A 14,079-nucleotide genomic window follows, 5' to 3' on the forward strand; every position below is an offset into this window, starting at 1 on the left:
TAAGAATATTGTGTAAAGCACTGGAGAGAGCAAGGAAAAGCATTTGCTATTGAAGGTATAGAAAAATCTTGAATATTCTTTCATTAAGGAGGGTTTAGATTAGATTCACTACAGTGTGGAAACAGGCCCTTCGGCCCAACCAGTCTATACCGACCCTCTGAAGAGTAACCCACCCAGACCCATTTGTTCTCTGACTAATGCACCTAATTGGCAATTTAGCATGGCCAATTCACCTGACTTGCACATCTTTGGACTGTGGGAGGAAACCGGAACACCTGGAGGAAACCCATGCAGACACAGGGGAGAATGTGCAAACTCCACACGGATAGTCGCCCGAACCTGGGACCCTGGTGCTGTGAGGCAGCGGTGCTAGCCACTGTGCTGCCCACTGTTAATGTTAATTTTCCCCGTATTCACCAGGAATGCATTGTTTTACTTGTTTAGTATTTTGTTAGTAAGTCTAAACCTTCCATAAATCTGATCAAATATATTTTGTTAATTTTATGAAAATAAGGTATATCATTAATGCAACAATACATCCACCATAAGGTAATAATGTAGGTATGTGCTTTTTTAAGAGAAGTGGATAAACATTTGTAAAATGAAGCTTTAGAGTGTTGAAAAAGTTCAAAGCATTAGACTTCAGTGAATAGCTCCTGCAAAGTTAGCACATATGTGATGGGCTTAACTGTTTCTATATTATGAAATCTGAGGATATTTTCTATCTTTCCTTCAGGAATCATTATATGTGCTTGGGCGAATGAAAAGTAACCACTGTTAAAGTCAGCAAATGTCATTTAGAAATCATCAAAATCTCACATGTCAAGAAAAGAAAGCTATATTAATGCTGATTGAGAGGGTAGGTGACCAGAAGGAGGCCATTCCACCCATATTGTCCTCTGTCAATAAGAAAATTTGCCCAGCGTGTTAGATCATTCTCAATGAAACGTATGTTTTAAGGCTAAGTTGCATCTTCGGAAGCTACCCAAATCTGATTAGAAACATGGGCTGAATCTTATTTTTGACTATCGGTTTCGTAAGGCTTCATGAAGTTCTTCCCTCTGCTAAGCGTACCGAAATTTCTCATTGAATCTTACAAAATCCACTTAATTACCTACTCTACCTCGATGGTTCTTCTCTTGCCTGATTTCTAGCCCTATTCTACCACTTGCCATTCCTGGAAGATCATTCCACTTAATGGATAACCACTGACAGACTGGCATCCCTGGCACATGCACCACCTTTAAAAGATCACTCTGCCCCCGAACGGACATTGGCATTCTGAAGCTACGTTGTTTGTTGAAGGGCAGTCTTTTCAGAAGAGTCTGAGGAGGGGTAAATGGCGCTGCAAATCTTTGACCGAAGCCTTCAGGAGGCTGTCTCCCACTTTAGATTAGGCAGTTCAGAATTAATCTGTGATCAAGGGCAAGGGAATATGATTGTAAATGAGGAAGCTATGTGGGCCCAAGGAGCAGCTCTTGTGGACCCTCTGTCTCTACAGTTGTCCAACAATTATCAGGTTCTTGCAGCCTGTATGGACAAGAGTGGCTCGCAGGAATGATTAGCAAGCTAACCACATCATTGTGGTACAAAATGCCATTCAAGCAGAAGAGGAAATAGTAATTGGTATAGGTATGGTATGGTATAGGTATAGGTATGGTATAGGTATGGGGCTACTTACGGTTCTCTGCAGTCATGCACATGAGTTCTGAAGGCTGTGTTACCTGCCTGTTGTCAGGTTTAAGGACATCTCCTTGGGAGTGGAGAGAAATTTGGTAGGGAAGGAGCCAGGTGTTACCATCCATGTTGGTACTAGTGACATTGCTAGGAGTGGAACAGTAGCTCTGCTGAAAGATTTTGAACCATTTTGAGCTTAACTTAAAAAAAAAAGTTAATTCCAATGTAATAATCTCAGGATTACTACCTAAATCATGGGTAAACTGGCACAGGGTAAACAAAGGAGTTAAAAAGTGGTGTAGTAGGAATGCGTTTCAGTTCAAAGGGCATTAGGACCAATACTAGGATAGAAGGGAGCTTTTCCATTGGGACAGGCTTCACTTGAACTGTGATAAGACCATTGTCCTGGTAAATTGAACAACTAGGACTATAGCAAGGAGATAAACTAGAGAAGGGAGGGGAGATACATAGGCTGCTAAATCAAAGATAAGGCAGCATTGCTGGATAGCTGTTTTGATAATGACACCCACAGTGTACAAATGTTAAAAAAGCAGCCAATAAGATCAAAAGGGAAAACAATGGTTAAAAAGGCCAAATTAATAACATTTTACTTAAATGCATGCTGTATTCAAAAAAAAATTAATAGCACGAGAAAAGATTAATGTGTAGAATTGTATAGCCATTATGAAGGCATGGTTACTAGGAGATCAAAATTAGGACCTTTCCCAAAAGACAGGTGAGAAGGGTAGGGTAGCTTTCTTTGTACAAGATGGAATAAATACTTTAGCAACAAATGATCTAGGATCATTTGATTCCAAGTAGGTGGAGGTAAGAAATAACAAAGGAAGACGACTATGGTAACAGTAGTCTCTTGGCATCCCTAATAGTCGCTGTTCTATAGGATAGAGAATAACGTAAGAAGTAATGAGGACATGTAACAAAGTTAATACATTAATTATGGATGACCTTTATTTTGTAGATTGTGAAAATCAAATTGCAAAAGGTAACCATGAGGAAAAGCTCAGTGTATTTGGGACAGTTTCCGAGAATAATATGTTATGTATACGACCAGAGCTTTAGATGTGGTAATACATAATTAGGCATGTTTAATAAACTATGTCAGAGTAAAATTTGTGCTAGAAAAAAGCAACCATAACATTGTAGAATTTAACATTCAACTAGAGAGAAAGTTGGGTCAGAAATAACTAGTAAACTTAAATAATGTTAATTACATGAGGAGAGCAGAATTGGTTGGAGTGAACGTGGAAAGAGGTTTAGCAGAAAACATAGTTGAGAAACAATGTTTAATAAAATAGATCACGACTCACAGCAAAGATATGTCCCAGTAAGGAACAAAGATTCTTGGAAGGGGATAAACCAACCATAGTCAACTAAGAAAGTTAACGATTGTATCAAATTGAAAGGAAAAACCTACAATGTCTCAAAGATTAATAAACCAGAGGAATGCAAAGTTTTAAAAGCTAATAAAAGATGACCAAAATAATAGAGGGGGAGAAAAGACCTATGAGGGCAAATTAGCAAGTAACATACAAAAGTACCAAGTGCTTCTTAAAGTATATTAAAAAGGGAAAGATGGATCAAAGTGAACACAGACCCTTGGAGAATTAAGTTGGGGAAATAATAATGAGTAACCACAAAAATGGCAAGAGTCTGTTTCCCTGCCGTACATCTCTGACTCTATGAAAGTTTGAATACTTTGTCATACCTTTAAAAAGGTAAATACTTTGCAGCAGTCTTCAGAGTACAATACTGTAGAATACAGTAGCATTCCAAAATGCTAAATGGTTAAGGGGTGGGAAAGAAATAAACACAATAACTAATGCTGGAGACAAAGTACTAGAACCATAATTGTGCTAAAAGCTAATAAACTTGCAGGACCTAATGGGTTGCATCCTAGGATTTGAAAGGAAGTAAGTGTGGAGATGGTGGATATACTGGTAGTAATTTTCCAAGAATCTTTAGATTCTGGAAGAGTTTGAGAATTGGAAAACTGCCAATGTAACACCCTTATCCAAAAAAGAAAGGAGACAAAAATCTGTTAAAGACACGTTGGCTTTTGGCAAAATGTCTGAGTCTATTGTAAGGGATGTAGAAGTAGAGAATGTAGAAATACGTAATACAGTATGATCAAGCAAAGATAAATTGCCTTCTCGAAGGGGAAATCGTGCCTAACAGATTTATTAGAGATCTTTGAGTAGGTAACAAGCAGGAGAGAAAAAGAAACTATAATATATTTGGATTTCTAAAAGACATGTAATGAGGTACAGCACATGAGGCCATTTAACAAGAGCCCATGGTGTTAGGAGTGATATATTAGCATGGATGGAGAATTGGTTAGCTAATTGAAGACTGAGAGTTGGGATAAGAGGCATTTTCAGGATAGCAAACTTATGTAATAGTGTGCCACAGGGATCCCTACTGCTAATCATTTATAATATACATTAAAGACTTGGAATCAGAAGTGAATCTACAATAGACAAGTTTGTAGATGAGAAACAAATAAAGGTGGGAAGACAAGTAGTAAAGGATGACTGAGTCTGCAAAGGAATATGGATAAGTGGAGTTAATGGGTGACAACCGGACAGGTGGAATATAAAGTGGGAAAATATGAGTTTATGCACTTTGCAGAAAGAATAGAAGAGATAATACCGAGTATTTAAGAGGGGGAAAGATTGCAGAAATCTGCAGCACTGAAGAATTTGGGAGCTCACCCATGAATCTTGAAAAGCTAGCTTATAAATTCAGGTAGGGAATAGGGAAGGCAAATGGACTGTTGGCCTGTATTTAAAAGATAATGGTGTATGAAAATAGGAAGGTGATGCTAAAACTACAAGGCACTAGTTAGACCATAGCTGGAATAGTTTGGTTCTCTTCTTTAGGTTAAGTACCTAGATCTAGACTCCTCAACTTATGGAAATAGTTTCTTTATTTGTTCCCCTTAATACTGAGAGAACTTCGATTAAATCACCAATTAATCTTCTAACTTCCAGGGAATGCAACCCAATCTCTCCAATTAACCAGGTGGTATTCATTTTAATTCCTTTCCAAGATGTAGTGTCGAGAACTGAATGCTGTGTAGTAGCTATGGTGTGACCAGAGCTCTATAGTATCCGTGTTACAACTTCTAATTCCTTACATGCTGGTCCTCCGATATAAAGGTCAGCATTCCCTTACTTTCACAATTATTAAGAAAAGCTGTTACTAATACTATTTAACATTCTTGTTCAGCTTGTTTTTAAAGCTGTCACCACACCCAAGATAATTAAACACAACATTATTCTGAATAAACTATTCATGTTGTTCCAGTATTATATTCCAAGCCGTAAGCATTAATGTTGTGTCTACTTTGACAGGTTTGATATGGCTACATTATCCAAGTTTGCTGTGTGCCTGACTGATCAACATATGTACCACTGTCCACTGATGGGAAAAATCACTGATATTGTTCACAGGAAGTTGGAATATATACACGATGCAAGGTAATGTTACGAGGCAAGTCGAACCATTTTGTTGGCTTCTGGCTGCTGTACTTTGTCACTAATTTTGCATTGATTTGGGTTTGCATACTTGAATTTGAAAATAATTAATCATATGTGAAGTGCATTGGAATGGCTTTAAGAAACTTCAGATTGCACCTCAAAATAAATATAATTTTATTTTGTGGTGCAATGTAAGGAAACTATAATTTTGGGGGTTGCTGTATTTAACATGTTTTAATAAATATTTTGTTCAAAAATGCAATTCAATTTGATCAGAAGTATTTTTCTTGAATTTAATCAGTTGGTGCACTTTTACAGTAGAATGTTGTCAGCAGAGGGTTTTTTTATTCCAAGTTAATATATTTTTAGATGTTATTGAGTCATACAGTTTTCATAACATGTTTCGCTGGTCATCAAGCATCCATATTTCATCTAATTTTCCAGCTCTTGGCCCATAGTCCTGTATGTTATCATGTTTAAACTGTTCATCTAAATAATTCTGAAATGTTTTGAGGCTTCCCATGTCTGGCATCTTTTTAGGCAGTGAGTCAGATACCCACAACATTCTAGATTTTTGTTCTGTTTCTGCAAATCCCCTCTGAACTTCCTGCTCCATACTTTTAAAAGGGTGCCCCATAGTTATTGATCCATATACCAAGGGTGAATGTTTCTCCCTATCTACTCTGTCTATGCCTCTGTTTTCCCCATCAGCCTTCTCTGCTGTTGAGGAAAATAACCCAAGCCTATCTAGTCTCTCTTTTTATAGCTGAATTGTTTCAGCTTTGGCAAAGTGCTAATGAATCTCTTCTGTACTCCCTCTGGTACAATCACATCCGTCCCTTGCTGTAGTGACCAAAACTGCACACCGTATTCCAGCTGTGGCCTAACTAATGTTTTATACATTAGTTCTGTCATAACCTCATTTCTCTGGTATTGAATGCCTTGACTAATACAGACTAGTATCCCACATCCATTCTAAGCCACATTATCTTTCTGTCCTTTTGCCTTCAAGAAACTATGGACATGCACATCAAGATCTGTCTAATCCTCTGTGCTTTCTAGGATCACACCATTCAATATGTATTCCCTTTCCATGTTAGTTCTGATCATCGTCCTTTTGAACTGATAAATGTATCATGACTAAACAGCAAGATTAAAAGATCTTTAAGAAAATTACTGTAGCACAGCACTACTTATACTGATATTTATCAGTACTAATCTATTGCTATCTATTCACTCTGAAATCAACTGTACGTTAAGTACTATAGCACAGGAAAAGAAGGTGTAGCCTTTATTGCAATATAGAACATTATGCAAAGCGATGAATGATTCTGAAAACATTAATTGTCATTGCTAATTATGTCTGTCTTTTGAATAGAATACTTTCATCTTTAATGTTAAGCATCTCTGGAATGGTCTCCACACATCTTCGGAATTGTCTGATAGAAAAGGCAGAATTTCTGTTGGACACCAAAGATTCTCAATTTAACAATCCACGCCGAATAGTACAATTTCTACGCAACATCAAGTTCAGTTATCGTCCTTTGTTGGAAAAATGCAACAAGATTTTTCTTCAGAACATAAAAAATCTAGATGCTGATAACATAAGTATAATCCTTGGAGTCTACCAGTCTTTACATTTTAACAACTGTGACTTTCGCTTAGCTGCTAAATGGAGACTGACTGAACTTATGAATGCACACAGTGACTCTGCCAGTTTTGCCAAGCTATTTGCAGCATTAGGACCTTTATCTGGATCAGTGATTAGAGAAAGGTATGTTCTTAACTTAGAGAGCTATGCCATCTAAAAATAACTTCTGAACACATTCTTTACTCATTGCATAAGAAAAATGTGGAGCACTGTTTTGTTTTTTGCAGTTCTATTGTTACATGGTGTAAAAAACCATTCTTACAAAATATGTAAATGTCATTGCTTTGAGATTTTAATTTAATGATCTTCATCCATTTGAGATAATTTAAATTCCTTTTAAAAATTACCAGAAGTAATGCCTAGTATTTAATATAGTTTAAAAAAAATGTAATATCATCTCATTTAAACTAATTTAAATTTAGTTTATAAAATTACAATAAGTAATGCATTATGGATACATCAAAACTAATTAGAATATAATGAACAAATAATTTGCAGCAAACTTTTCTTCCTTCCTCGTTATCCTTCCACCCTGTCAAATAGGCTTGAATCTGCTACCTTGTTAATGGTTGATGAGTTTAGCCCTTCACAAACATTAGCAGTTATAGAGACCATGGAAGAGATGGAATGCAGGAATTCACAACTAATTCAAAAGTAAGTATACATACTATAGTTCACAAGGATAAGTAGTCTATTGTTTGTGTTTGTTCTGTGTTATCACTTCCTTCATATTAGGAAGAGATTGTGGGCAATGATAGTTACAATGGGCTACAAATCCAGAGGGCTGAATTGATACTCTAGTGACACAAGTTCAAATTCTAAGCAGGTAATATTATTTTTCAATTGATAAAATATAGAATTGAAAGTTACTTTCATTTTCAAAATCCAGAACTATAGTGGAATTGAGGCTTATTGTTAGCTAAACTAAATGGTGGAGAATATTTCAATAATGGGTATTCATTGTTCTGTACTTTAATATGCTTTTGCACAATGAAGGAACGTCCATGAGCCATCTATTAATGGGTTCATTACTGTCATGAAGGTGAGGAAATCTGTTGTTCTTATTCAGCCTGACTCACTTGTAACTCCAGACCCATAGCAATGTGGTTAGGCCTAACTGCTTCTCCAAATTGACTGAGTAAACTATTCCAATCAAGGGCAATTAGAGATGTGGAACAAATAATGGCCTTACTAACAATGAACACAAACTACACAAAGGATAATAAAAACATTTCATATTGATATTTAACTAGAAAATACTTATTTTACCTTTCACCTTGCTCAGATTTGCAACCGCTTTGTACACACAATTGGATCAATACAAGCCAGTGGATATTGCAAGATTAACAAAGGCATTGCTGTCACTTCGTTGTCAAAATCCAGAGTTGTATGCAGAATTGAGGCGAATGTTAACGAGGTAAAATGAATTGTGAAGAAAACTGATCTTACCATAACAAATTTTATGAATATTTTTCGTTCTGAACTTTAACATTGCCACAGCAGTAGTGTTCAAGTCTCGTGTGCTTTAGAGAGGTTTCATAACATGTCTGAATAGGTTGATGAGAAAATATCATAAAGCGGACTCAGGAGGGTTCTTGTGGTGCAGCAGATGTTTGGATAACTAAATAATTGGAATTGTAACTTTGAATTCTTAGTTTTGTTTGCAATGCATGCAAAGCTGAATTTCTGTTGATTTTCTGATATTATATAATGTAGAAATTATGTTAATTGAATGTAGAACACTGCATTTTATGAATAAACCTGAAATGTTACTAGAATGTTCAACTGTTGAGGCTCTTTGGGCCTTTACTATTATGTATTAATCAACACTAGCATAGAATTGGTCGCATTCTGCTAAAATGATATGCTGTTTTGGGAGCTAACATTTTCTACAGTTAGCAGCAGCAAATATGGAATATGTTTTCAAAGTGCTCCATGCAAATCATGTAGCAGTCAGGAAAAACAAAGTTGGGTACTTTTAAAAAATTGCCTAACAAGGATGAAGTTGTTAAGTTTAGTCCAAACTACTGTTTCATTTTAACCCATCTTTTCATTGTCAAGGTATATAGTCAGAAACTGATAAATAAAGTTTATTATGGACTGATATTTCTTCAAACAGTGAATGGGTGGAAATGGTTTCTAAATAGAAAAGTGAAAACCCAGGATGGCTGTTGTGATGCAGTGGTAGTGTTCCTACCTCTGGGCCAGAAAACCTGGAATCAAGTTCCAGCTGCTCCAGGGATATGTCATAACATGTCTGAACAGGTTGATTAGAAAATATGATAAAGCAGATTCAGGAGGGTTCTTGTGCTGCATTGGTAATGTCCCTACCTCTGGGCTAGAAGACACAGGTTCAGGTCCCTTTTATAACACACCTAAACAGGTAGATAAAAAATTTCTAAAAGCTCAAACTGTTCAATCGAGTATTTAGTCTGAACATAGATTATTCACCCTGTTCATCTATTTAAAAAGTGCACTCAGTAGTAGTTTCAAGAAAAAAACAAAGCAGAACCAGCCAACTGTCTGCTCCTCTTCTGTAATCATATACATGCCTGGATCTCCTTGGAGAAGGAGCACAGTGTTGATCAGTGCCATCAATGCCTTTAGATAGAGGTGGCCATTGTGGGGGATGCAGTGTTTTATTTCCCCCTCCATCTCCATTTTGGTTTAGCCCCTTCCTGCTCTGCCTATCCCCCACCCTTCACTGTTGATGGTTTGCATTGCCCATAATGGGCTTTGCTTATAAATATTTAATTGGCTATGGAAAGTTTCTGGTGGTGGTTAGTAGTTTAAGAAAGGAAAAATGTCACAGGTATATGTTGATGAGAGAGTTATTTGGTTGTGTGTGATAACATTCTGGATATCAGAGGAAAAAAGCAGACTTCTTGCCCATCATGGGTTTTGCATGCAAATTTCTTTTTGGCTGCATGGGTGACTACTGGTGATAGTTAATATTTAAAAGAAAAACAAAATAAATTCATGGTGACTTGTGGTGGGAATGTCATTTGGTTGTGTGAGATAAAACTTCTGAATGTAATAAGAAAGAAAAAACAATTTTAAAAAAAGCAGACTTAGTGGAGGAAAAAAAACACAGACTCGGGGCTCTTCTGGCACACTGATAGTGTTCCTACTTCTGAACCAGGAGATTTAGGTTCAAGTTCCACAAGTTCCAAAGGTGTGTAGTAACATCCCTAAATAGGTTAATTAAAATAAAAAATAAAGCAGACTCAGAATGGGCTTTGAGTGTAAACGTCTAATTGGCTGTATGGGTGATTACAGTTAATACTTAAAAGCAAAATCAGTGAGAAAGCATCTTTATAGCAGACTCAGGTAAAACAAGATGGCTGAGAGGAAAAGGCAGTGGACTGCTAATCTATTGTGTTCTATAATTGTGAGTTTGAATCCCAGTCTTGTTGCTACTTCAGTAAATGATTTGTGCAGGGTTGTTCACCTCTTAGGGTTCTTGTGGAACATTAGTAGTGTCCCTACCTCTGAGCTAGGAGCATTGAATTCAAGTTCCATCTGTGAAAGTTTTATCGGAAAGTATATAGAAGCAAACTCTGGGATCAGTCTGCAGACTGCCTGGCCCAGGGTGCAACTAGTGTATGTACACCATGGTATTGGCTTCGTTTTGATGTTCTACTATAAATGATGTTTCTTTCCAGTTGGGCTTCCTAAGTTATTGCAATTATCTTAGAACATCTCAAATCACTTTACAGACAATAAGGTAGCCACTATTATAATTTGGAAAACAGTGACTGGACCAAACAGAATCAGTGTGGATTTACAAAAGTGAAATCGTGCTTGACATATCTACTGGAGTTTTTCAAGGATGTAACTAGTGGAGTTGATGAGGAGGAAGCCAGTAAATGTGGTTTATTTGGACTTTGAGTTCAAGATTAGATCTTACATAAAAGATTAGCTGGTAAAATTAAAATGCATGGGATTGGGGATAGTGTACTGACATAGATAAAGAACTGTTTTATACAGCTGTTTAGAACTTTAGTTAGGCCACATTTGGAGTGCTGTGTGCAGCTGTGGTCTGCACAATTGTAGGAAGAGTTTTAGAGAGGATGCAAAAGAGATTTTCCAGGATGTTGCCTGGTTTAAAGTGTATTGCTACAAGGTGAGGTTGGACAAAGTTGGATTGTTTTTGCTAAAGCGTCAGAGGCTGAGGGGCAGCCTAATAAGAGTATGTAAAATAGGAGTATGTTTCTATGAAATGGGCCAGCATATTTGTATATATTAATCTTCCATAAGCAGCTGTGTGATGATGCACATAATTTGTTTTGTAATATCATTTGAGGGAGAAATATTGGCCAACATACTGAAGATTTCTTCTCTATTCTTACAGCCATGGGATCTTTTACATTCACAGTTCCATTAAGCTGGGTGGAGCACAAACATCAGCAGAGGCCAGCTCAGCTAAATAGTCTGTGTTGTGCTGTAATTAGTTGTACTTGAAGATGATTATTTTATTTTGAAACATTACTTGCTTTAGTATTTCTTAGCTGCAGACCAAATCCAAGTGCACAGCTTTACACCTAATGTTTTCTTCACTTCAGATTTGCAAAGGTTACAAGGATTAAGTTCCGTCACTAAATTATTCAATAAATCACTCAGGAAATATGGTAACTATAGGTTAATGATCACTGCATGTCCACCATATTAGGTATTTTGTACATTAGAGTAATGCCTATACACCAAGAACTCTGCCCTGCTATTTTCCTTATGCATTGCCGAATCCATGTAAACGTTTGCTAATTATCTTGATCTGGCAGACCTAACTTACAATTTTTCGGATCTAACTAAGGTATGGTCCAAGTTTTATTTCTATCAGATTTAAATGCATTTGGAAAGTTCCCAACAGATATGGCACTTCAGATTACTCATTTTGTCATTTTTCTCTTTCTTCCCTTATTTACCATCCCTCCATTACTCTTCCCCACTGCAGTTATCTTCACCGCAGTTTTATCCCTTATGAGGTGTCCATGTTAACTCGGGTTCTCTCTCTCCTTCCTTCTGCACGGATTGATCACTTGATCTCTACACGTATCGATGCTGTCTTGCCCCAGTGTAATTTAAATGACTTGAATGCATTGGCCATTGCCATCACCAAATGGGTACGGAATGGTTCCTTATACCAACCTGGCACAGCAGCAGTGTACATGAAACTACTACAGAAGCTGAATAAGTGTGGTTTGGAAAGATTGCAGAAGGCAGACAATATGGATCTACTGATGGAAGAGCTAAAATACGTCTCTGGAGAATGGTTTGAAGAAGTACTTTGCGAAGAAACAATGACCACCTTAGAACGATTAATTGATCAGGTGACTGAGTCCAATGTTGTGGAATTTGCCCTATTTCTAACCAAAACAAGTTGCCTACACGCTGATCTGCTGGACCAAATAGCATCTGTCACGCTTAAACATATCAACAAGGTACGTAACAATAGTACATTATATAGCAAACCAAGATTTTCCTCCTTTTGACTACCACCTTAACCTGTAAACTATAATGCTGCCATAGGGGAAACTTTCAACATCTGTAAGGGCTTAATACAGGTAGTGGGGAATGAACCCGTCATACAACTTGTCTGATTTTTTTAATGTTTTTCTTTCCATTGGTTTAAATTGAAAACAGAATTACAGTTGGAATTGATGGGTGTTTAAGGGAACAGTCTGATGGCTTTGTTGAAGTACTGTGGAAAGTAGAAAGAACAGTCGTTTGTTTGCCTTTGCCTTCTATTCAGGATAAATCTATATCCCAACCTCAGCTATTTACTCATCAACCTGTTCAGAGATGATAGTTCACGCCTCTAAAGCAGGTGGGACTTAATCAAAGTCTCCTGACTCAGAGATAAGGACAGTACCACTGCAATACAAGGAACCCATATCCCAAATGTACATTGTCATTTTTGTAAATTACTTAGATGCATGCATAGGTGGATGGAATAACACATTTGCAGCTGACACAAGTCATTGGAGTAGTGGACAGTTTGGAAGAATGTTGCAGGGAGACTTGGATAAACTGCAGAATTGGGCTGAGGTGGCAAATGGAATTCAATGTAGCTAAATGTGAGGTGATGCACTTTGGGAAGAATAACAGGAAAGCAGAGTATTGGGTCAATGGAAAGATTCTTGGTAGTGTGGATGTGCAGAGGGATCTTGGAGTCCATGTACATAGATCCCTGAAAGTTGCCACCCAGGTGGATATTGCTGTTCAGAAGGCATACACTGTATTATGTTTCATTTGTACAGGGATTGAGTTCCGGAGCTGCTATATCATGCTGCAACTATACAAAACGCTAGTGCGGCCACACTTGGAATATTGTATACAGTTCTGGTCGCCATATTTCGGGAAGAATGTGGAAGTATTGGAAAAGGTGCAGAGGAGATTTACGAGGAAGTTGGCTGGTCTGGAGGGAAGGTCTTAGGAGGAAAGGCTGAGAGACTTGGATCTCTTCTCATTGGAAAGAAGAAAGCTAAGAGGGGTTTTGATAGAGACATTCAATATGATCAGAGGATTAGATAGGGTTGACAGTGAAAGTCTTTCTTTTTCCTAGGATGATGACGTCCGCTTGTATGCGGGGGCATAACTACAAATTGAGGGGTGATAGATTTAAGACAGATGACAGAGGCAGGTTCTTTATGCAGAGAGTGGTAAGGCCGTGGAATGCCCTACCTGCTAATGTAGTCAACTCATCCACATTAGGGAGATTTAAACAATCCTTAGATAAGCACATGGATGATGATGGGATAGTGTAGGGGCCGAGCTGAGGATAGTTCACAGATTGGTGCAACATTGAGGGCTGAAGGGCCTGTTCTGTGTTGCATTGTTCTCTGTTCTATGTTCTAAATAGATTGTTACATGTTGGAGTGAATTCTCAGTATTTTCCCAGTATTTGAGACTGTCTTAAGTCACAGAGGATGTAATTTAGATTTCTTTGAGCCTTCCTGCAAGTAGCAATTAAAGAGGCATTTATGTTGCATAGTTTAAAATGATTGGATAATGATGTAAAATAAATGTTATAAAACAAAGAATGCGTCAAAATGGCCATTTCCTATTCTGTAGTACTTAACTTTTATAAATGTCGTGCACTATTTCTGAATTTCTAGTCATTCTACAAAAATTATTTAAATTATTCTGGGCTTTTGGGTTTGGGAAAGATGGTGTGAAACTTCAAAGAGTTCAGAAAAAATTTACAAGGATGTTGCCAGGGTTGGAGGATTTGAGCTATAGGGAGAGGCT

At 37.3% G+C, this 14,079-nt stretch overlaps 1 protein-coding gene across 4 annotated transcripts in view; it reads left to right on the forward strand.

The window, feature by feature from the left end:
* Positions 1-14,079, forward strand: part of fastkd1 (FAST kinase domains 1) — a 54,166-nt gene that overhangs the window by 21,426 nt on the left and 18,661 nt on the right. For 3 of the 4 annotated variants that reach the window (XM_060827283.1, XM_060827284.1, XM_060827285.1), the window contains 5 exons: positions 5,052-5,177; positions 6,556-6,951; positions 7,372-7,482; positions 8,114-8,245; positions 11,783-12,269. In XM_060827283.1, the coding sequence (XP_060683266.1) occupies positions 5,052-5,177; positions 6,556-6,951; positions 7,372-7,482; positions 8,114-8,245; positions 11,783-12,269 (1,252 nt within the window). Of the gene's footprint in view, positions 1-782; positions 860-5,051; positions 5,178-6,555; positions 6,952-7,371; positions 7,483-8,113; positions 8,246-11,782; positions 12,270-14,079 lie in introns of those variants that run through there. The other variant, XM_060827286.1, reaches the window with a different exon arrangement.

This window comes from Hemiscyllium ocellatum, chromosome 7 (genome assembly GCF_020745735.1).
Source record: "Hemiscyllium ocellatum isolate sHemOce1 chromosome 7, sHemOce1.pat.X.cur, whole genome shotgun sequence".
Taxonomy (NCBI): Eukaryota; Metazoa; Chordata; class Chondrichthyes; order Orectolobiformes; family Hemiscylliidae; genus Hemiscyllium; species Hemiscyllium ocellatum.